The 24241-nt window shown below is 38.4% G+C and overlaps 1 protein-coding gene across 1 annotated transcript in view; it reads right to left on the reverse strand.

Annotated features, from left to right (window-relative positions):
- Positions 1 to 20064, reverse strand: part of LOC110156848 (sodium/potassium/calcium exchanger 1-like) — a 66704-nt gene extending 46640 nt beyond the window's left edge. The window contains exon 1 of the mRNA XM_020921078.2: positions 19998 to 20064. Within this exon, the coding sequence (XP_020776737.2) occupies positions 19998 to 20064 (67 nt within the window). The remainder of the gene's footprint in view (positions 1 to 19997) is intronic.
- Between the last annotated feature and the right edge of the window lie 4177 nt (positions 20065 to 24241).

The raw sequence follows: 24241 nt of genomic DNA on the forward strand, positions 1-24241 counted from the left end.
ATTGCAATTTTCTATCAAACGCTGATGCGAAAAGGATAGGGATATGTTTATTTTCCATTAAATCCAAACTTAGATTGCATTTTGCCCTGATTGAGGAGGCTCCCTGTGGACTGGGGAAGGAGCTGTCGAAAATTGTTAAGGAATTCCCAAAGCCACCTTGTGTATTTTGGACCCACACCAAAAACTAATAATTTCAGTCATTCTTCCTAAAAATTCCATCAAAATCTTCTAACTATCAAACCGAGGACAAGACAAGGACTCTAAAAGTTCATTCCAAACTAACAACTTTGCAACAAAACAATTATATTGATGAACACATGTAAATTACACAGTAATTGATTTGATTTTTAACTTAGAATATGACAATTTTCAAATTCTAATTTAAAAAAGAAATGGAATCATGTATTGTGGAACTTGTTGGAAAAGTGTTTTGGCATAAGTCGTTTAATGGCTGCAAAATTACCTTAATGGTTATCGAATTGAATCAAAAATACAGTTTGAATGGACACAATTAAATAAATTATGTAAGAGAGGCTGGGCCTTGGATGGGAGACCACTGAGAAAATCAGGTGCCACAGTGGGGCGCCTGTCACAAAAACTGTTGTTGTGTTATTAGGCAAGGCACTTCACCCACACTCCTAGTATGAAAGTGTAGTGTGCCTGAGTGATGGTGGTGGTCGGAGGGGCCAATGGCGCAGATTGGCAGCCTCGCTTTCAGACAGTCTGCCCCAGGGCAGCTGTGGCTACAATAGTAGCTTACCACCACCAAGTGTGGAGTGAATGAACAATGAACTGTAAAGCACTTTGGGTATTTTGAAAGGCACTATATAAATGTAATGATAATGATGTTGATGATGATGATGACAATTGGCAAATCGCAAAGGCTGCAATTTTTGAAGTACCACTATTTCCTCAATAAACAACAAATATGCTGTCTCTTTCTGCATAAAAACAGTTAGTCCTATATAGATCTGTACAAACTTGAAATATGAATGGCATTTTTTTATTTAGCTTGTCAATTTGTATCTCAGTTTTCATCAATTCTTCTGGACAAGTCTAGAATGTGAACTCTGAATTGAATCTTATTACTAACTATATTTGAAAGTCCAACCCTAATAGAGAGATAGTTTTAAATTCTAACATTTCTCACCCTTGAGATCATTGCCCTTTCATCTATTGCCTTATGTAAAATGTTGTACTTTTTATTGTTTGTACTTGTTGTATTCCCAGCTCCGGTAAGCATTCCCTATCTGAGCCTCCTCCATGTTCAGGCTGCTTCTCTGCGCCGTAGCGGTCCCTGGAGTTGTTTCACACCAGACTGTGTAGAAAAAGCTAAAAATATATGTGTTTGGTTGTGGTCGTCCCAAATGGCAACTTTATAGAGAACAAAGGAGATAGCAGCTCAGCTCATATAACTGGTTCAGAGAGAGGGAGGAAGCTGGTGCCTCCAATGCCCTGTCTGAAGAGTGTTATTACCGGATTATTGATTTTACAGCACAGAATGGATGGAACATAAGTACGGTTAAGCTCATTAATCCTTCTCTGCCTCTTTTATGAAAATGAACGTGCTACCAGTGATTATTCTAATGCATTGTTATGATCATCGAACACTTTCACACCAGCTGCCCCACATGGCACCAGCGGAATGAGGACAGACTGCAAGGATGTCATGATATCAGATTTTAGTGATACTTACTGAAGAAACACTGCAATTTTACGATTATTCATGATTATTGACACCATGAGTAAATAACAGTAAAATTCATATTCACAATTAACACTGTCTATTAGATCACCAATCCAATATTATGTTACCAGCTTTACAAATGAATCAACAATGAATGAGTTAAATGTGGCATAAATGGCCAGATTAAAAAAGCAGGTTTACAGGTTTACTATTTGGGGACAGGTGGAATTGAAATGACATATTTTCAATACTGTAAGAAGTACTCAGAATACAGATACCAGAGCAAAGAAATACTAAGTAAATGTATCACATGAAAAAACTCTACTTAAATAAAAGCAAAAAATTAAGAATAAAAAGTATTTGTGTAGATTTTAAAGCTTCAAATGTATTAATTTTCATAAAGAATTGTGCAGATTTTTATTTTTTTTTTTCAACATAAACAATCAAACTATAAATGTATTAAAAATAGGGGAGTAAGGACATCCAAGTTTCACGATACGATATTATTGCAGTATTAACCTCACGGTACGATATTTATTGCGATTTTGTGGGAAAGCTCACAATATGGTGGGGAGGCTCATGATTAGGGATGTAACAATATCCAAATCTCTCTGTACGATAGTTTCACGATATACATCTTACCGTAAGATATTTATTGCCATATTTTGTGGAGGTTAATAATGCTACTTTTCCTCTTAAAATGCCTTGACAAGACTTAATCCAAAATCTTTAAAAGTGCTTAGAACTGTTATTTCTTCTTGTATTCGACACTGAAATGGAGCAAAGGATCATGTAGTTCCCTCTGTCTTTTTTAGCTATTACTGCACCATAACTCTTAATTTAAGCAGAGACTTGTAATACGATATTATGATGGTCCACAATATTATTGTGAGAACTTTGACGAGACAATATCATATTTAGGTTATTGTTGCATCCCTAGTTAAAAATAAAACCTCAGCCTTTTCAGCTCAAATTATAATAAAAAATACTTACACTTCTACTTTTCAGTATTGTTCAAAAATGTAGTGGAGTAGAAAGTACAAGTACCTGCTGTTAAATGTAGTAAAATAGAAGTAAAAAGTATCCACTTTAAAATCTACTTAAGCAAAGTACAGATTAAAACAATTTCTGTGTTTCTACCAATTACACTGTGACTTGTATAATCCCAAATATTGATTAAGTGAAGACTGCTGACATCCCTACAAGACACAGAGAAGATGAGGAGGTGGAGCGAACAACAGCACACACCGCAAAGGTGAATGCGCACAAATAAAAGTGCCAAACATGTGCTGCGGAGTTGCTGACATTCCCGTGACATTTGGTGTGTCTCTGGCATTTTCCAAGAAGCATGAGCCGGTAGCAGCATCCATAAAAGTCCTGGTATAAAACATAGCTGTAGGCATGTGCAGCATAATGAGCCTGTGCTAATTAAATTATATTAAATAATTAAAAGCTGAAGCAGGAGAAGTATTCATGCAATTGTGCGACAACAATGCACTGATAATGATTTTTTGTTTTGTTTTTATTAGATAAAGAAATGGGAAAATAACTTGCCCTTTCAAATAACAAAATATCCTAGACTATTATTATAGGCTATACATTATTATAGGCTTGAGTTAATTTTTGGATATAAGTTATAACAATATCATGCCCTGCAAAACTAATATTTGTTCTTTATCTTTATAACACTAAATGGTCAATGGCCATATTTTTAGACAGCGCTTTTTCACCTTCAAGGCATTTGAGGCAATTTACATCAAGTAACCACTCACCCACTCACTCACACACATTCATCAGTGTACGTGCAAAGTGGGTTAAGTGTCTTGCCCAAGGACACAGCATTCAACTTTGAGAGCTGGAATCAAACCGCCAACCTTCAGATGAGTAAACAAATGCTCTACCAAATAAGCTACTGTTGCTTAGCCAGGCTGGTGCCACCTAGTGCCTCTGCTAATTTCTCTCCAGCAACTAGGTTAGGAATCGGAATACACTAAACGGTTTGCAAAAACCCCAGAAGTGCGAGTCCGGGCACCAGACAATCAGCGGAAAGCCATACAGTCTGTGTTGGCAACGATTCCTTGTAGTCGGAACAAAGACAATGTTTGATGAATTTTATCAAGAGGAAAGACGTTATTGCCCTTCTTCCTACGGGATTTGGGAAAAGCTTAATATACCATTTAGCATCGTTAGCGGCGCATTACATATGTCACGACTAAATAACAGCAATTGGTTAAATTTAAAAAGTATCCACCTACCCTCAAGCAAATGAATCCTAATGCTGGAAGGTCAGATGGTTTCCATGGAGTGAAACCAGCTGATGAATCAGACTGTCACTACTAAGCTATAGTAAATCTATATTGCTTGATATCATTTTACTTTGCTTCACTTTTTCCAACATGTTCTTTCATCATTTGATTGCCAACAGGAAAATACATTCATAACTATATAAAACTATTTCATTCATATAGCCTTTATATTATAGATTTATTTTATCTCATTTAAACATTTATTGAGCTGTTTGTGTTCATGACAAGTATCAACTAATGTTTTGAAATGGCTTCATCAGTTGAACTTACAGTAAAGAAAACTATGAGACACCTCTATCCTCTGTCTCCTGCTCCCGTGTCTGTTCCGCTCAGAATTCCCCCTCAGTCCTGGGACATCCATCAGGGAGTGCTCCAGTGAAGCGCAGCGGGCCCACGATTGTCCCCATAAATTTGCTGTGTGTCGGGGTACGGAAGAGGGCTAAGTGAGCAGTAAATAACAAAGGGTACCATAGACATCCGCTTGCCATCGCCACGTTTCCGGCCATGCAAGATTACCCCAGATGCCCCAAGAGGAGAGGCTTCTTCTACTGCGTGATAGATGGACAAGAGACGAGACAAACACGCTTCTCATACGTGGTCCCTGGCAGAGGAGATCTGAGGTCCAGGAACCCCACTGATTATAATTGATGAGTGTCTTTATTTTGGTGTAAAAAACTGTGGCTCTTTTGTCCGCGGGTTTGTGTAATAACAGATCGGTCGGCTGATATCTGTAACTGCCTCCATTCTTCATTGTCACTGTCTTTTCTCTCACTTTGCCCTGCTCTTCTGTGGCCCTTTTCGATCGCTGGCCCCAACTGCTTTGTCTGTGCATTGACAGCACATTTATAACTGGATTTAAAGGCCGCACTTTACGAAAATGTCTAGATCAGTGCAAGGGCTTGAACTTTTCTCAATTTAGAATTTACAAATTAGAATACAACATTTGTGTTTGGTGCACCCAGATACTTTTTTTTTTTTTTTTTAAAGGGGCCATATTATGTTATTTTCTGATCTATATGATAATGTTCTTCATCAAAAGCATATCTGGAGTTTTGCCTCATTCACACATGTTTAACACACAAACCCTGCATATTTAGGCTGAATTCTTAAACAGGAAACACGCTGTTCCACCGTGTAATGTCATGTGGTGATACAGGAAATACTCAGCTGCATTTTTAAACTCCATCCAGCTTCACCAGAATGATTTTTTATCATTATAGCTCTGGAATTGCCTATCTCTATTAAAATAAAAGCTAAAAGGTACTTGTTAACATGAAGACTACTGCTTCATGACATCACAAGGTGAAACAGAGCATTTTAAACTTTGGGGATGTAGATAGACTAATAAACCAGAATTATTCAAACAAACGTGTGAATGAAACAAAGCACAACTCTGGGTATGTTTTTGAGGAAGTAAAAACCTTTTAACATGGCTTAAAGTTCACAAGGGTCAATTTTGTGTAATATTGGACCTTTAATGTATGGTGCTGCTCCTGTAGATTTTCCAACACGTTAATAATAAAAGCAATTCCCACATGTATGCTGTGGCGCTGTTTATTCTCCGTTACTGATTTGGTGTAAATTGGTAGTTGCTTTTCCATGAGTCCATTATTATAAGAACAGTATATCACCAAGACACAGCTGCCCTGGGGCAAGCTCACAGTGACATGGCAGCCGAATCAGCCACTGGTTTCACCACCTACCACTAAACACACAACCTAGGCACAAACCTAAAACACCCTAGAGGCAAGTGTTTAAAGCACTATGCAATACTATCTATGGGATCAATTCACCAATCTTCTGGCAAGTGGGTGAACAGCTCTATTGACTTTGCCGTCCTAACTTAACCGCATAAAGTCAGCAGGCAGAAAGTCTTAAAGGGCCCATATTACGCTATGTTCTGAAATGTGTTATAATGTTGTTTCCTCATTAAAATCATGTCTGGAGTTTTGTTTTATTTCATTCACACATGTTTAACACATACATCGTGCATATTTAGGTTAAGTTCTTCTCTCGAAAACACTCTGTTCCACCTTATGATGGCATGTGGTAATACTGGAATTGCCCATCTGTGGTTAAAACTCCATTCACCTTCATTAGAATCATTTGGATAATTCCAGCCCTGGAATTGTCAACCATTACTGAACTAAAGGTAAAAGGTATCTGTTAACTTGAAAACTACATGACATCACGATGTGGAACAGAATATTTTGAGCTTTAACCTAATAAATCACGGTTACTCAAACACGTGTGAATGAATCAAAACACAACTCCAAGTATGTTTTTAAGGAAGCAATAACATTATAGTACGGCTGAAAGCTCACAAGAGTCCATTTTGTGTAATATAGGCCCTTTAATGCTTGACATTCTCAATTCCCTTAGATTCAAAACTGGTGCTTCTGACCTGAATGGTGCATGGATCATTAGGATTCTGAGGACACCTTCAATGCCAATAGAGGACAAGACAAAACAAATACTACCACATTCCACAACATTCTAATGCTCAATGACTATTTCTATCAATGAAATCTATTTTTTATATCTGGAACGCTCCCTGTGCTGTAATATTTCCATGTAAAACCAGATAAAATTGCGTGTATCGGTTGCTCTTTTCACTCATGACTCACGTGTGGCATAGAACAGACCTTTTTCATTCTGCTTGATTGATGTTACCATTTCTGTGTTTCCATTTTTGTATATCCGGACTCCCATTCATTATCATGGGGCTATATTTTATGCGGAGTTATGATGCCGTATTCAGGTACATCCATTACTGTGGTGGGCTCTCTGTGGCACCGGAGTCTTGACTTTTCGCCTCGCCTTGCATTATTCTTTGTACTTGCGCATGCTTTGCCTTTCACCTTGATACTCAATATCACTCCATCCATCTATCTTCCTCTCCCCAGCTCTCCCCGCTCTCCCATTTTACACCTGCTAAACTAAATCTCCATCCTCAATGACACCTGCTTTTGTTTTGAATTTCACATTTTGTAGAATAGAGAATGTGGCAGGAGTATAGCCCTCTGTGATTCTACTCAAGATGCCTTATGCCTTTGAATGTCAAGCAGACGCCAATAAAAAAAAGCACTTCACATATACAATTCTATAGATATTTTTCCATTCTCTGGTCTCCAGAGCAGATATAAAGTCAAGTGGTGTATTGACTAGGTATGGTGTTATTTAATGGAAAAAAAAAAACATACTAGTATTATTAAAGGTATATAATATAGCTTTCTGGACATGGCACGTCAGCTGCGTGACTCCATTGAACAGAACATTAAAATCATACTTTGGAACATTCTCCATGGAGTTAGATTTGTATTATGCCATACTGTGGAAGATTATAGCAGGAACAACATTTCAATGGAAACAAGCAGGAGAAGGCCCTCTTCCAGACCAAATAAGTGCCAGGTTTGTGGCACAATCTTTTTCCAGTGCAATAAACATAACCAAAATGATGTTTTTTGGCTAAAACGTTACATACTGTGACTTTAAAGCAACTGTCCCTGTTTATTCCAGTTTAGTTACAGCATAAGGATTACAGTGGATTCCATCTTATTTCTACTTTATTGAAAAAAGAAATACAAAAAAAATACAGTCAAGGGTATTCTCTAACCTTTTCTGCCAGGACTTCTAAAGTGACCATGTAGCTGACTTGGGCCCCACTGCAAAATTTAAAATTTAACCATTAATTATATAAATGTGTCAATAATATCTTGGAATTATCTTGTGATCCCCGTCTCAGTGCTTCGTAACCGACACTTTGGTAAATCTCTGTCTATAGTATTAGCAGTTCACATAAAAAAGTCATGGCTATGGTGCTAATATTTACCCAGCTAACATGACTCTTGGTTATTGATCAAATACGTGTGTTCTCTGTGTACATATGTGTAGTATTGCCTTAGTGTAAATAGCCTGGATATTTTCACATTGAGTTTGACAGGAAACTGGCTGAAATCAAGGCGTGTGGCCAAGTGCATTAGAAGCCCTCTCCCACACGTGCTCTGCCATACGATACTATAGGAAGTCAAAATACAGCCGATATTTCTTTTCTCTATTCCACTGAACAGGGATAACATATCCATAGATTTTTATATAAGCACCACATATTACATCTGGGTCGATAAAGTATTTAATAGTTTGACGTGTAACCTTTTTAAGAATATTGACTTGCTCAGTCTTCTGCATGAGAGCTCAATTTGGTGAGTATTGATGTTGGTGTTGTTATGATCCAGGGAGGGAGGGCCCCGGGCTCCGAGCAGACGCTGTAAACGCCACACTTATTGACCCTGTGACCTTCTCCCTGCAAAGACAATATAGGCCTATATGTACATGCCATATTTTATACAGAAATGAGAGCATAGGAGCAGGCGTGTGCTGAGAATACAGAATACATATGGAAATGCTTATGTTCCTATATGGACATTATAAACAACGGTTCAACCTCAACGCACTGCTAACTATCCCAAACAATGTACTGTGTGTGTATAGATTCAACAAAATTAACAAATAACGGTACTTGAAGATCCTGATTTGCTATGCCAACCTTGAAAGTAAAGCCTCATGACTATAAAAGAATTGAATTAAGAAAAAATCTAAACAATATATACCGTCAAATAAACATGACTAAGACCCCAAACATGCAAAATAGGTAAAATTTCTGAGAGAAGGTAGTCCTGACCAAGAATAGATCTGGAGATGGGTCCCTGGGCACTGCTCTATGGCACCCACTGCTCTTGACAGGTTGCCCCAGTGGCATTCAAGGTTGCTGGGTCAACATTTTATATGGGGTAGATCAGGTGTTTATTCCACATTTTTATAATTACGTTTGAACAGTAATTTTGTTTAATGAACTTGTTGAAAGGCAGAATAAACTGACAAGAATAGCTAAAGATCTGGAGATGGGTCCCCAGGCACCAGTGGCGGAGTTAACAATTTGGGGGCCCTAGGCAAAATTGAGGGTGCTGTCCTCACAATAATACTCTGTTTTGTTTTTTGTACTTTTTTAATATTTATTGTGTGTTTTTCCCCATTGTTCTTGAATTAGGCTAGATTGGAAACTTGTCTTATTAGTGACATCGCCTAACAGATAACCAGAGCTGAAAGTAATTCTATTTTTTTGCTGGAACAATTACATTTTTGTTTACATCCATTACATATGATTATTGTTATTATGCTATGATTATTTTCAAATCAGGGTCACGTTGACTCATCCATTTGTGAAAGGGGGGATTGCTTTGACAGTTAAAATAGATATGACAGTCAGATTTTATTTTGATGGTGTTTCTTATTTAAAAGTAAACTACTCTCATTTAATGTCATATTGAGAGAAAATCTAATTCCTCTGAGGCCTTGGACATTAATGGAACTGAGGGCAATTGGTTGGGGGCCCCTCAAGTTTGGGTCAAATGCAGAAGACAAATGTTCTTCTTAACCTTACATTTTATATGTAGTAGATTAGATGTTCATTACACGTTTTCATAATTATGTTTAACAGTAATTTTGTTTGATGAACTTGTTGAAAGGGGAAATAAACCAACAAAGAATATTTATTGTTTATGTTCCGTGCTTGCCAATGACACAGTGACCTCAAGGTGGTCGGATCAATTCCTGTACACATTCTTGTACGTTCCTGGCCCCGAGCTATTATTTTTTGCATAGTCATAAGATTGATTTTGCTTGCTATTCATTATTCTGCTCATTTTACACAACAGGAGATAATTATAGTGCTCCATAAACTTATTACTCACCTCAGATCTGAGTATACACCTGTGTCTGCTCTCCACAGTTATTTGTAATGGGCTGACTCAGTTCTAATGTTTGGGGTTTGTCATATTTTTTCTTTCCCACCGTCTCAATCCGTCCGTTTGTCCTCCCTTTGCCCTCCTCCTTTACTACAGTCTTGGGCGCCAATGCAGAGGTAAGCAGCCTCCCTTGGCTACAGAGGTGACCCTTAGGACCCTATTAACATCACATCTTCTCATACAAAGCTTGAACACACTCCCTAAATGAACTTTGCTCACGCCCCATACCCACCGCTGGGTTGAATTAGATTGCAGCCTTTTTAATATGGTTCTTAATGGCTTATAAATTGCGCGTAATGATTCCTCCTTCTCCCCTCTCTCTCGCGGTGCTTTTTATGGGTCCTCAGCTTTTGCAAGGAGTGGGTGGGTTTTAATATACGACAGAGGTACAAAACTAAAACTAGAGCTTGCACGGCTGTTGTGGCTGGCCCCTTAACGCTTCCCTTGACTATAGAGAAAGGGAGTGGTGGAAGTAATGCCTGGACAGTAGCGCTACAGCTAACTGTAGCACACAACGTCAGCAGCGTGATGGAGCGGGCACAGGAGGAGCGCAAATTATCAGAAGCTGCGTTTGGTGAAGGCAGAGAGTGTGAAGGGAAGTGCAAAGGGCCATCCACAGGGAAAAACTAAAATATGAACTTGTCAGCTAAAGTGTGTCCGCAATATAAATAAAACCAAAACATTGTCTCAGAGTCAGGTCATTGTTTCACCACAAATGTTCACAAATGTGGCATTAAAATTCAAGTGCTCCCCTGTTATTGTATCATGTATGAAAGAACTAAAGTGGATACAGCAACACTCCAAATTTCCCCCCATAGACACCAGAGAGGAGTAAGCAGAGCCCCTAGAAAACTGGTGTAAAGATACCATGAACACTAGATCTAATTGATATTGTGTGAATTAGGTGTGATAAAAATGTATCACGTGTTGACCAATTGTGATTTTCAATTCAATCTTATGTTGTTTTATTTTCATCAATTTCCTGAACATACAATACAGACATTTCATAACAATTTATTAAAAACATTGTCACATTTCTTTCTCTGCAGTCTCTCTGCTCCATGTGCTTTTACTGACAGAAGACTGGCTGTAGACCTCTTGTTCAGCATTCATTGACAATTAGAAATGATTAAATCTCAATTAAAATTTGATTAGCAGCACAGCCTAGGTGCAACTTTGGGTGAAATATTTGAGGAAACAGAATTTTCCCTTAAGCGAGCAGTGTTTTGCATACTGATAAGCACAAGTGCATTGGTGCCCTCTCAAAACAAACTTCTACATTTATCAGGCTTGGGACTAGCCCTTTGTATTTCAGTAACACACTGCAACATCAGTCATGTGGATATATAGATAGACAGAAAAATGAAGTGAGTGCCGGAGCGACAGACTATCTCATCCTACAGTAAAAGTCCTTGTATTTTTATGGCTCTGAAGCACTGCCCAGACGCCACACCTCTGTATTCCCTGTACACTGAATGTCAAATGAATTCATCCAATAGTATCTTCCTCAGCAAGTCCAAACTCCAACTCTATCAAAAAGAAACTTGTCTAGTCTCTCAAATCTCTCACCATTTTTCTCACTACTGGCTTGAAAGGTCACTGTGTAGCCGGATTGCTCAGTGCTATTACATCATGACATATTCACCCAAAATGCAGGGATAGAGATGGTACAGATATGTGCTGCTGGTTGGGCATCGACTGTGGAGGTGCAGTATGTATTAATAATATAAAACTGAACTTTTTATTTGCATTGTTTAATTTTTCTGGTGGAGGATTCATCAAATGCTTTTCTCCATGGAGATGTTATTGCTTTGTCTGAAATGTTTTACAGTATGGTATTAAACCTTTCTATCTTCAAGGACCAGACCAAAACAACGTATATTTAAATAAATGTGAAGTAGAGCTGTTTAATGTCATACTGTGGAACATTCCAGGCAGAGCAATGATATATCCATAGAAACAAGCAGGTGATAGACCTTCCACGAGAAAAGAAGTTAGTGTACCTTTAACAAGACAGCACTAATAACTAATTGTTATACAGAGGTCTCGATAGTTACTTGCCTTGCAGACGGCTTTGTCTAGAGACTGGTAATTAAGCCTGTGTGGGAGGATTTCCATTGCTTATGCACCACAATATGAGCAGCACTAACTACCTTGTATTGGCAGGGCAATTTAGGGCAGCGTTCAACTTTGAAACTGTAAACTGTGCCTCATTATTTGTCTCTGACGTCTGCTGAGCTGGAGCAGTGAGTGATTTACATTATGTGCCAAGATGCCCTCAGAACTGAACTACAAATGCAATCCCGGACACTTTCTTTTTCGCATGGTTTGTTTGTGTAACAAGACGTGTCATGCTCTAAAACAATGACTCTGTGCTTGGAGCCATTAATGAATACTCAATGGTGTTTCCTGCATTTCTAGTGCATTGTAAAGGAGGAGGGTCAGTGATTGGATTCTTGCTCTCGAGTGTACTGTCACTGTGCAAGACATTTTTTTAAATTTGCTCAGTTTCAGATCAGACCAGTGCCAACTGTCACTGTGTCCTTGGCCAAGACACTAAACTACTATTGTTGCAACAGCTCCCCAGAGGTAGACAGACAAAAGCAAGTTTGTCAATCAGCTCCAATGGCCACTCCCAGAAAACACTCTCTTCCACCTTGTGATGTCATGTAATACAGGAAGTGCTCCGATCTATTTTTAAACTCCATACACCTTCTGTAGAATCATTTGGATGATGTCAGCCCTGAATTGCCCATCTCTAGTAGGGGTGTACATAAATATCTAAATATCAATATATCGCATCGTTTAATGTGATGATACATTACATTTTTTGATACATTTTACAAAATTATTTTGTTACAGCGCTACAGTTTCGGTGCTTGTTTAGAGGAAGGAAACTCGTTTATTTGACATATTCACTGTTTTGATGATTAAAATGGGTGTGTTTCATATTCACTTTGCACAAGAAGTGGTTTAACAAAGACTTTTAGTATGACGGTCATGAATTAGCCTTTATTTTTATTAAACTATATTGAATCAGTTTGAAATATATCATAACAAATCGAAAGAGCACTGTATCGAGATATGTATCGTATTGGCAACTTCTTAATGATACTCAGCCCTAATCTCTAGTGAACTAAAGGTAAAAGGTAACTGTTCACTTCAAAACTACCAAATTGGAAAAGACAGAACAGAGCTTACTCAATAGTGAATGAAACAAAAAACAACTTTGAGTATGTTTTTGAGGAGATAACATGCCTTAAAGCTCACAAGAATCCATTATATATAATAAGGAGTTTTAAAAACACTATAGTATATTAAAAGATAAAGATCCAAGAGCTGGTACTGCATGCCGTTACATTATGTCGTTCATGTATTGCACTGTTGTAACCACTAACATTGATTTGACTCCACCTTAGAGTCACCAAGCGCCACAGTTATTGATAGAAAAAATGCTGCTCCATCTGACTGAGCACAGGTGGAGAGGCAGCCACTGGAACTGCCCCTTGCTGCGCTTTTAAGGATGGTTCAAACAATGGAGTTGGCCTACTTTCTCAGGCTCTAAGTGAATCTACAGCTATTCCCCTCGCTGCTTCCAGACCTCCGCTCCAGAGACAGAAATGTGTCTGTATAAATAAACACAGGGGTGCTCAAACACACTGTTGGATCACTGATTAGAAAATGAATAATGCTTCGGTGCTGCCTACAAATAGCATGCATGGAAAGATATGAAAGTTGTGTTATGTAGATTGTGGTACAGAAAGCAAAACATACATTTACTTTAGAGCGAGGCAATTTTGTGCAAACTGTATCCTGCCACTGTTTTCTTGTAATTCTAGACATTACTTCAGATAGCATGCAACCGTACATGAAGCTAATTTGTGACATTTTCATAGTACAGTATGTTAAGAAAGTGATTCGATACTGCAGGTTCGCTATTCAAAAACATCCATAGCTCCAATAGGAAATTAATGTATGAATGTATACACTTGTATACACATCACTTCAGGATTGAGTCTAAACTAGAGTCAACAGTACTGAAAATCAGATTCTAATCGTGACTAAAGCTAGATACTGCTTTGAGCAGTTTTAATACAAAAAAAGTCACATTTACAGGACAGAAAGATTCAGGAAAGACAGAACCTTTCCTGAATAGCTTTAGAATGATTTTGATGACATGGTAAAATTGTAAAATAAAAGAAAGTACTATGATTTATTGTGAATGAAAAAGACATTCTACAGTGTAAATAAAGAGTGTTTTACTATTACCCATTATTACCTTTCACCTATTATTATTCTTTAGTATCAAAATCAAGTTTGACATTTTCGAAAAGTGACAACATTAATCTAAACTGTGATTAAACTCGAAACTAAACCTGGACTGGAACAGGACCAAACCAAGTCTATATATCCAGAGTAACACAAGATCAAATCAGACCAAACCAAGTGTGAACCCATCCTGTAGTTGCCGGGACAACTGCGGCTAACTTTGCATGAATGAATGAATTGAGTAAATGCCTTATTAGAAAAAGAGTATCTTCAAAGAGCACAAATGGAAACGGAGAAGCTGCGGTGAAGGGATGTGGTTGGCTAAGGGCAAATATAGCAGAGAAAGGTTAAAGGATTTAAAAGCATACACACATGAAAAGATAAGGAGCGCTGGGAGAAAATGCTGATCCATAGTTCCTGTCTGGGAAGGCAAAAACAGAACATTGATTCTGCAAGATCCGCAAATGAAAAATCCATGGGGGTAAAGAGCTGCTCAGGCCTGTGGCAAAGGCAGGGCAGCGGCGGTCAGGTCCAGTATCACACACGTCGTACAGAGACGATGTGTGGGCTCAGCTGCTCCTGGACATGGGACAAAACCAATGCAACAAGTGAGATTTTTTTACTCAAGGGGAGGCCATGACATGTGAGAGTTAAATGGAAGAACTACACCGGGACAAGATGATGAGGTCAATAAAAGAATGAAAGACAGTTATTACAATGTGGGGTGTGGAGCCATTCATAAAACTCAACAGTGTTTCCTGCTGTCATGATAAAATATTTTGAAGTGTGATATACTGCTGAAGAAAACATATATGTGACGGTAATATTGAAACTAATTTGTGCCACTGACACAATAATCCAAGAGCAGATTTAAACCACAAAATCTATCCTAAATCTACAATACTGTTAAAAAAAATCATGAGCTGCAATAAATAAATAAGAGAATGAAACACTAGTACTGATTTTGTATCTGTAATGAGTCAAAAAAGGTATTATTTCAACATTTTATGGCTGAAATCTTGCCAAAAAAAACATGAACTCTCCAGTAGTACAAAAAAAATAAATAAATAAAACTGACCCCCAAAAATATTCTTCCAACTATCATATATTGACCGACTCAAGTAAATATCGTGACAGAACTATTTCCTGCATTTCTACTATATTGTGGCAGGAGGCTGATGGGTTTGCTTTCAAATGTAGTATCATTGTGCAAGGCATTTTTGGAATTATTTCAGCAGCATTTGTCCTCAAAGGTTGGTGGTTGTATCCTATCTTAGACCAGTGCATACTGTCATTGAGTCCTTGGGCAAGACACTAAGACACTATTGCCCAGGGGAAAACAGACAGAAGCAAATCTGCTCCAGTGGCCACTCCCACCAAGGCTAGTGTCTTGCCTGAGGACAAAACAACAATATGTAATGGTCAGAACGTGAATTAATGCTTGTTTTTCAGATTGATGAAAACTTGGCACCAACTGTCCCCTATGATTTATGAATTCTATGTAAAGAATATATGAATATATGGGTATATAGATGCTTACAATTAATTGATTCAAAACAGTAAAAAAAAAAAAAGAATGATACAAAAGGTAGTGTTGGAGCCATATTGCACCTGTCTACCTCCCGCCACTGTGTGGCGCTATTTATAATTTGCTACGTAATTTGCTGCCCTATATAAGGGGAGGAAAATGTGCACACAGGTGTTGCACTGTGAAGGTATACAGTCTTTTGACCGTCGTCGTCATCGGCGTGAACTATCGAGTACCGAATCTGTGTATTTTTGGACGGCTATAAGGTACGTCCAATAAATATTGAAGAACACAGTATTTGAACTCTGTTTTTATGGAAGACACGCGTCCGAGACACCACAAATGCTGCAGCCATAGCGGACCTTGCACAGGGCAAGGTTTGGCCACTACAGGTAGTATTGATAACCTTTACAGTAAATTGTTCATGAATCGTGTGAAAGAAAGAAGAATATGCATGATAAGACATAACAAACCTCTTTGTTCGTCTGAGCTAGAAAACCCAAGTTGGCATTATTTTAGTTTTTGCATAGAGGCGAGTAATGCTGGCAAAATCTTGGGCTAATCCCAAGATTTTTTTCTTACAAAAAGTAAACAAACATTAAACTTAACACCAGAAACTAAGAAATATAATTCTTTACCTGTTCTTTAGTTGAAAATCTCAAAAATTTATTTTTTTTCTTTATCAGTTCTATTTGCAACTGTCTTTATTTTAGACTCACTCAGTATTGCACATCTCCATAACAACCACTGTATATCCACTTTTTGATATATCTCCCACCTCCAGCCCAGTGCCACAGGCATGTTTCAGGGCATTGTCCAGTTTGTGTGCAAAACTAAACCAAACCTAAACCAAAAAAAAAAAGACAGCATGCAAATCACTGTGCAATTACACATGTGGCATATCCAACACATGTGCACAAATGTATTGTTTATGGAGTAGATAAGATCAGTTATATACAATAATTAAACTCTAGCTATTTAGAGTTCCCTTGTATTGGATAATATTGTGTCCCATTATGTTTAGATATGTTCTTATATACACTCGACGCAGTTAGATCGCTGCATACACAATTGTCAGGCTCAGTACATTTGAGTTGAAAAGCTGAATCATCTAAATCATCTAAATCTGCCACAGTAAAGCCTGTTCTATTTGTGACTTGACTACATCTTTCCACATACATGTACAGCCTGTTGATATGTGATAATGAACAGGGCATCTGCTTTTATTTGCACTGTTTTTGGTGTAGTGGTTTGTTTACTGTTGCAGTCCATTTCCCTCCCATTACTCTCAGACCAATATTTGAACAATCATTTCATCACAGCGTGTGGCTCTACCTGTACATCCCTGATAAAGACGCCTCCCGCCATATCTGATCCTATTTGAAATTCCAGTCTTCAGTTTCCCGGGGGTGGGGGGCCATTTTTTGTCACTACCACCCCCTGTCAGGACACATACACAGAACAGCAGCACTAATCTGGATTTGTGATATTCTAATCTCCAGGCTTTAGCCCATCAATGCTTCTTTAGATGGCCACGCTACACCTCAAACGCAGTGGAGAGGAGGGATAGAGGAAGTCATTAAAGCTCGCCTGCGGGATCTTAACTCGGGGTAGGCGAGATGGGACAAGGTGCAGTGGGACTACACAAAGAAAGGCGCTCCTGGGGGAGTGGGAGTAGATGGGTTTAAGGACGAGTTAGATCATGGTGAGGCCCCTCTCCACAGGCACAAAGAAATGAAAATCTGAATTCAAGTAAAAATATAATATATAAAAATATGTGTACTTTGTAATTATTTTGTAGGTGGGTCTGCCACCTGCTTGTCTCCATGGATATTGCTTTGCCCAGGTGCCATTAATCTTATCTTTCTTGCATTTTCTTAGTTATATTGTGTTTTTATTGCTCAAAAATACCTTGATGAACATGCATTCTTAATGTGAACAAGACTGCTCTCCATAGATCTACCCTGTAATGTGCCATTGTGGTGTCACTTGTTTTTCTCCATTAGGACAGATGTTTAATGCCATACTTAATGCAAAGCACTGCCATTTCCATGGACACAAGCAGATGACAGACCCTGCCCCAAAAAAGTTACATAGTGCACCTTTAAACAGCTGGGAAAAATATAAATTAACTGATGAAATCACAGAATATTACAACATCACTACTACTATTACTACAACAACATGCTGCAATTTAAAGTCCTGCAAAGCTTCAAGCACTGCTAGACAATATAATTAAAAGAAAAGAACAACATACTACAACTGCTATAATATTGCTTCAGATACTTCAGTCAAATACTTGCCTTATGATTGTTGTGCATTGCCTGCTGCTACGAGGGTGTGTTAGCTAATGATTGTGGGATGCCCCTGGTGCGTACGCACATGTGTGTGTGCACGTGTGTGTGTGTGTGGGCATGCATGTGTGTGTGTGTGCACGTGTGTGTGTGTGGGCATGTGTGTGTGTGTGTATTTGGGAGATTAGAGGTGACACTGGGTGCTTTGCTCAGACCTGCCATAGTCTGTCAGGACACAGCTGCTCAGTGGAGCATGCAGCACCTGTCACAGAGATGTGTGTTTGTGAGGCTCATGGACTCCCTGTATTTTCCAGTCAGCAACCTGTGCTTGTATTGATAGATATTTAAATTCCCCAAAGACGACCATCGGAGGTGATAAATATTACAAATGCATAAGCAGTAGCCTATTGTTTTACATAGCATTTCAAGGAAATGCACATTTAAAAGTCTACTGTGCAACTTTTCTAGTGGACGGTCCGCTACATGCTTGACTCCATGTTATTGCTTTCCCTGGAATGTTCCATTGTATGACATTACACATTTCCATCTAACATTTATTCATTACTGGTCTTTCTGTAGCTCAAAGATGCATTAAATCCCTGTGTGAATAGGGAGACTCTCCACAGATCTGAACTGTAATATTACTCGAGATGCCAATCTCATTTTACACCAACATTTACACCACAACAGAAGAGTCTTTTCCACAATATCATAATATGTGCTGGTGTTTCTCCTGTCTGTATAGTGAGCCTGTAGGAGGCACAGAACATTTCAAGATACAGTTAGTCACACTCAGTCCTCTAACTTCAAACCTTCAAATTAACATCATATTCAAAACGACTCTGGCGTGACGCTTTAAGACGATGCAAATGACAAAAGACAGAAGCAGAGAAGTAGCATTTCTACGCCTCTTGCACCTTAACCAGTCGTATATGTCGCCCATCAAAATTTATGAGCTGTTTCATAGTTGGAATATAACCTCTTCATTTGTCACAGGCAATAATCTCATTGTAACTGGGCTTTAATGGATGTGTGCTAAACCATAATATCCAATCCGTCATTATTATGCATGCAGGGCTTTCTGTAAGACAAAGATCTGTGCTCATCTTTTAATAAAAGAAGATGTTGTGAAACTGGATTTGCAATGTTTCCCCGACATATTAAACATCTTGTATTTCATGGCACATGACATGTTTTTACCTGGAACAAAGCCATTTTCTGACAGTCTTAATCTTAGTTGGAAATCCGAGGGCAAATTGCAGTTATGAAGACAAAAGCGAGAACAAACTTCAGCTGTGCGCCACATCCTAATGAGCTAACACACGATGAGTATTGCATTTATATGCCCAGTGCATTCACAGCAGCGCCTCATAACGGCATTCGTAGTAAATAAATATGAGCAATCAGCTAAGAACGGCAATAAAGGCCCATAAAGCGCTGCAAACAGTGAGATCAGAGGAAATTGGATTTTTGCACTTGGAGACACAGATGGACAGAGAGGACACTGAGATAAAGGCAGAAATATAGAAACATTTGACCTCATAATAAAGGCAAATTAGGAGGTTGTGGTAAGTGGAGCAGTGGTTCTCAAACTGTGGTGCGGGTAACACTTTGGACAGTCAGTTTATAGCAATTCTTGAGGTAGTTCACTTTTAATTTAGATCTAATTCTGTCCATATGGTTGAGAAACTAATGCATGTGTCTATATCTAAGTTATCTATATCCATGGAGAAAAGCATGTGACACCACCAGGCCAAGTTACAGGTCAGAACTGTGGAGAAGCTACTTTTCTCACAGTAAGAATGCATATTTTTGATACATTGTACAACGCATGTAACTGAATAAATGCAATATACATGTCATACTGTGAAATATTTTAGACAAACCAATAACGTCCCCATGGAGATAAGCTTCCATCAACTAAAAAAAGTGTTATAGTCCACATTTAATAGACTGATTATGACCTTTTAGTCTAGCATACTTCTTATGCAAAGCTTGACTCACTCACATCTGTAGCTGAGAAGAGAGTCCTAAACAAGCTCCTGTCCATCATGGATAACCCTAAGCACCCCCTGCACAGTCCCATCACCAAGCAGGAGAGCACCTCACCTTTGGGGACAGGCTGTTGTTCCTGTCCTGCTCCACGGACACACTCTGGAAGTTGCTTGTCCGACATGCTATATGTACTTAACATAGCTGAATACAAGAGGATGGACTATCTATCTATCTACCTATCTACCTACCTACCTACCTACCTACCTATCTATCTATCTATCTATCTATCTATCTATCTATAGGTACATAGTTTACATTTAGACCAAACTTCTATATCTCTAAATCTCTAAGCAAAGTTGAAACAGGAAATGTGTGAGGCACATTGATGTGGACCACTTCAGGACACAGCATAAGTCCGGCAATCAAAAGGGAAAACAGAAGAACAGGCGGCGAGCTGCAGAGGTTAAACCTGAGTGCGTATCCTCGCCTCCCTCAGCCCTGCGGCGTGGGGTCACCTCGGAGACTGCCACTGAATTACCCAGCAGCCCCGGCGAGTGGCTCGGATCAGGCGGACAAGGGGAGAGGACGACAGGAGTTAATGAAGGGAAGAGCCAGTGCAGGTCCCCAGAGGGCCCCCAGGCACCTGCCACACTCCCCCCCCTCCCCTCTCCCCACCACTGGACGCTCTGATTGGCTAATTATCACCATGGATTTGGCCCAAAGTCAAATCACTGATTGATTGGAGTGTTTTAAATGTGTCCCTTCTCTGGTTCTCCTCTATGTCCTGTTCTCAGGTGCAAAACTCTGGTGATATACTGGGGATGGTCTAGTCCAGCAATCAAAGTAAAAGTATTCATTTTGTAACAATAAGACCAATAAAGAAATACATTATCATTACTTGTGTAAAAGAAAAAAATATATTCAGTGCAAAGAACATAATACTACTATAGCTACTTATTTAACATAGTTTTTGTAGGATAATTTACTTGCCCAGTGTTTTAACAAATTTTATTGTCAGTACTCAATGAAAAAGGCTCTCTTATCTCACAAAGTACTACAATTATTGATATAAGTGAAAAAATTATTTTGCAATATACTACAATAAATATACTGTTAATACAAATACTATACAATACTAATGAAACTGGTAACTGTTGCTGCAGACAAAGTCCTCCTCCCTCATAAAACTAGTGATACATCTCCTACTACAACAATTAATATTCATAAAACGAAGAACTTCACAGTGGAGAAGGTGACCGACCCAGTACTGTAGACTCGTCTCTATGGACATGTAATTAATTTGTTAAGGCCTCAACAGAAATAATTTAAATCTTCAAATACGGAACAAAAAGGCTACGCACTTGCTCGGATTGGGTCAACGTAATTGCAGTAATAGATGCTATTTGCCATTACTATGTGACACAGTGATTACATAAGAGCTGCAATGTTAGCTATATTCATTCATCAGTGGTAAGTAGCTCGGGTCCATGTGGAGCCTCCAGCCTGGGTCATTAGACTTTAGATTAAGATCCAGAGAGAGAAACACTTTACGACTGTAGGAAGTCCTCACTGTTACAGCACACTCAATATTTAAACTATTGACACCATATTGTAACTAGGTTTTGTTTGCTCAGCTGATACAACTTACATATTGTTCATCTTATCATTATTAAAAATACAAAAAATATATGTTTTTTTTATGTATTATAAGTTGAATAATGTCTAACTTTTTCTGGGAGAGGTTATGCCGTCTGCTTGTCTCCATAAGTATATTTTTTCTTGCCTGAAATGTTCCACAGTACGGCATTTAACAAATCTATCTTGCATTTATTTAGGCATTTTATTGCAAAAATAAATAAATACATAAAGTACTGTTAAAACTTTAATTCTTCTGTTATGCCTTAAATTCTGACGGGTTTGCCTCTCCACAGATTTGACCTAAAACAACTGTTATTGCGCTTTTATAATGTGTTTAAATTATTAAATGACACTGGTATGCAAGCATGTTTTGTTAATGAATACTACTTCTTCATGATAACTACTTCTTCTAATAAAAATGACAGATGACTAAAAGAGCGCCTGGCACCTGATATTTTGCACCTCTAAATTTCATTTTAAAAGCTGTGAATCTTGCAAAATTATCTTCTTTTCACTATATTATTTTGCTCTGTGTTTTATTCAGAGTTGTGTGGGAGTGAATAAAAAAAAGTCCCTATAGGCTTTTTTTTCTGCCCTGGGTTCAAAATCAGTGCATTGATATCGCATCACTTTGCTGAGAGAATACAGGATAAAGAAGTCACAAAAGGCGACTGTTTCTCATAAAAATATGCAGATAGGTGTGCTTCCCAGACTGTCTCTGCATCACTGTGAGCTCTGGGACGAACACAGCTTCAGCAGGGAGGGCTGCACGGAACTTCAGATTTACAGTCCAAAACGTTAGAGAGAAAAGATGGAAAATGAACAGAGCAAAGTATGAGGCTGAAATGCTAGATTCCTCAAAAGAGAGAGAAAAAAAAACAAAAAAACATATGCAATTCTACTTTGAATAAGGATTGTCAATGATTGCATTCACAATTTTTAATAAAAGTAAAAAGACAGAGCTGAATTTCTGTATTTGCTATTCTTAACTTAGAATGGTGTGGGGTATAATGTAGAAATATGCTCATATATTGACAAAAAGGTTATGAAAAGATAACCCTTCATTTTTAATTTGAATATGACCATTTGATTGAAAGATAGAGGGTTTGTGACAGAGTTAGGGTTGAGCTAAAAGTTTTAATACATAAAAATATTACACTGTAGTACATAGTTTCTTGCTATTTAAGTATTGGTGGTTTTCAGATTCTACATGTGATGATGTCTTACTTCCAGATGGGGGGCAAGGGACAGATTTTCCTATTGATTACATTGTACTTTTATGAGAAACATCTAAATGTGAAAAAAACAAAAACCTAGTGATGTTTATTAATGACCACGCCATATAACCCCCTATATTACAACAAAAATCCTAATTTACTTTAGCTGTCCCCCATCTATATTAAATATCACTGGCCTATAGAATGATGTGATATCACCTGAAACCCAGCAATCCTTTGTAGGTACACTTAAAAACAGATAATGAAATAAATGTGATTTATTATGCCATGCAAGTCCACACAACAGGCTTCTTCCATTATTATGACAGATAGCAGTGCATTCTGGGACAGGACATCTATAGCGGGACCAGGAGACCCCAGGGGAGCCCGGGGGATTAGCACAGCCCTATCTCAGAGCGGGGAATTAATTAAGTAATTATGGACGGCAGCGTGCAATGGAATATGCATGAGCCATGATTGGTCAGTTTGTGAAAAGTGTAATGTGGTTTAAACTGGTGCAGTGTCAGACAGGTAAATACTACACCCCCCAATACTCAGCACACACTCAGATCACATCACTGTTGGAACAATGTGTCTCATTATGTTAATTAAAATGAAGTCATCAGCATGCACTAATCACTACTATAATGAGGATTGGACAGCAGATTATGTCCTCTTACCTAATCCTTATAATTGTATTTGCACAGGCAGGAGATTATTATGCATCAAACTAATGATTAAATTATTGATTCAACACATGTTTCCATTTGTAATCTTTGCTTTTCAGTTCTTTGTTTTTATCAATGAGTCCCATTATAAATGAATATACAGTTGTTTAGAGATCACGTAAGAGTAGTTAGCCCATCTGCTTCAAATCTGTAAAGTGCACATTCTCAGGACATACATTACAGTACTCCAAGGGCTCTTGGTACGCTATTTTCAGATCTGTTATAATGTTGTTTCCTCATCAAAAACATACTTGGAGTTGTGTTTTGTTTCATTCACACATGTTTAACATAAAAACTCTGCTCCAACTTGTGATGTCAGGTGGTGCTCTACTGTGTTTTTAAACTCTTTACATCTCCACTAGAATCATTTGGATAATTTCAGCCATGGAATTTCCAATCTCTACTGAACTAAAGCCAAATGGTACCTATAAACGTAGAAACAACTGTTTCCTGACATCACAAGGTGGAACAGAACATTTTAAGCTTTCGAGGTGTAGACAGCCTAATAATAAAAGATTCCTCAAACACGTGTGAATAAAACAAAACACAACTCCAGGTTCCTCCCCTCACCTATGGTCATGAGCTCTGGGTAATGACCGAAAGGTCAGGATCAAGGATGCAAGCTGCCGAAATGTGTTTCCTCCGCAGGGTGGCTGGGCGATCCCTTAGAGATACGGTGAGGAGCTTAGTCACAAGGGAGGAGCTCAGAGTAGAGCCGCTGCTCCTCCACGTCGAGAGGAGCCAGCTGAAGTGGTAAGGCAGAGATGTTCCAGGC

Source organism: Boleophthalmus pectinirostris, unplaced genomic scaffold (genome assembly GCF_026225935.1).
Source record: "Boleophthalmus pectinirostris isolate CB_2022bp ecotype Guang Dong unplaced genomic scaffold, ASM2622593v1 HiC_scaffold_5, whole genome shotgun sequence".
Lineage (NCBI taxonomy): Eukaryota > Metazoa > Chordata > Actinopteri > Gobiiformes > Gobiidae > Boleophthalmus > Boleophthalmus pectinirostris.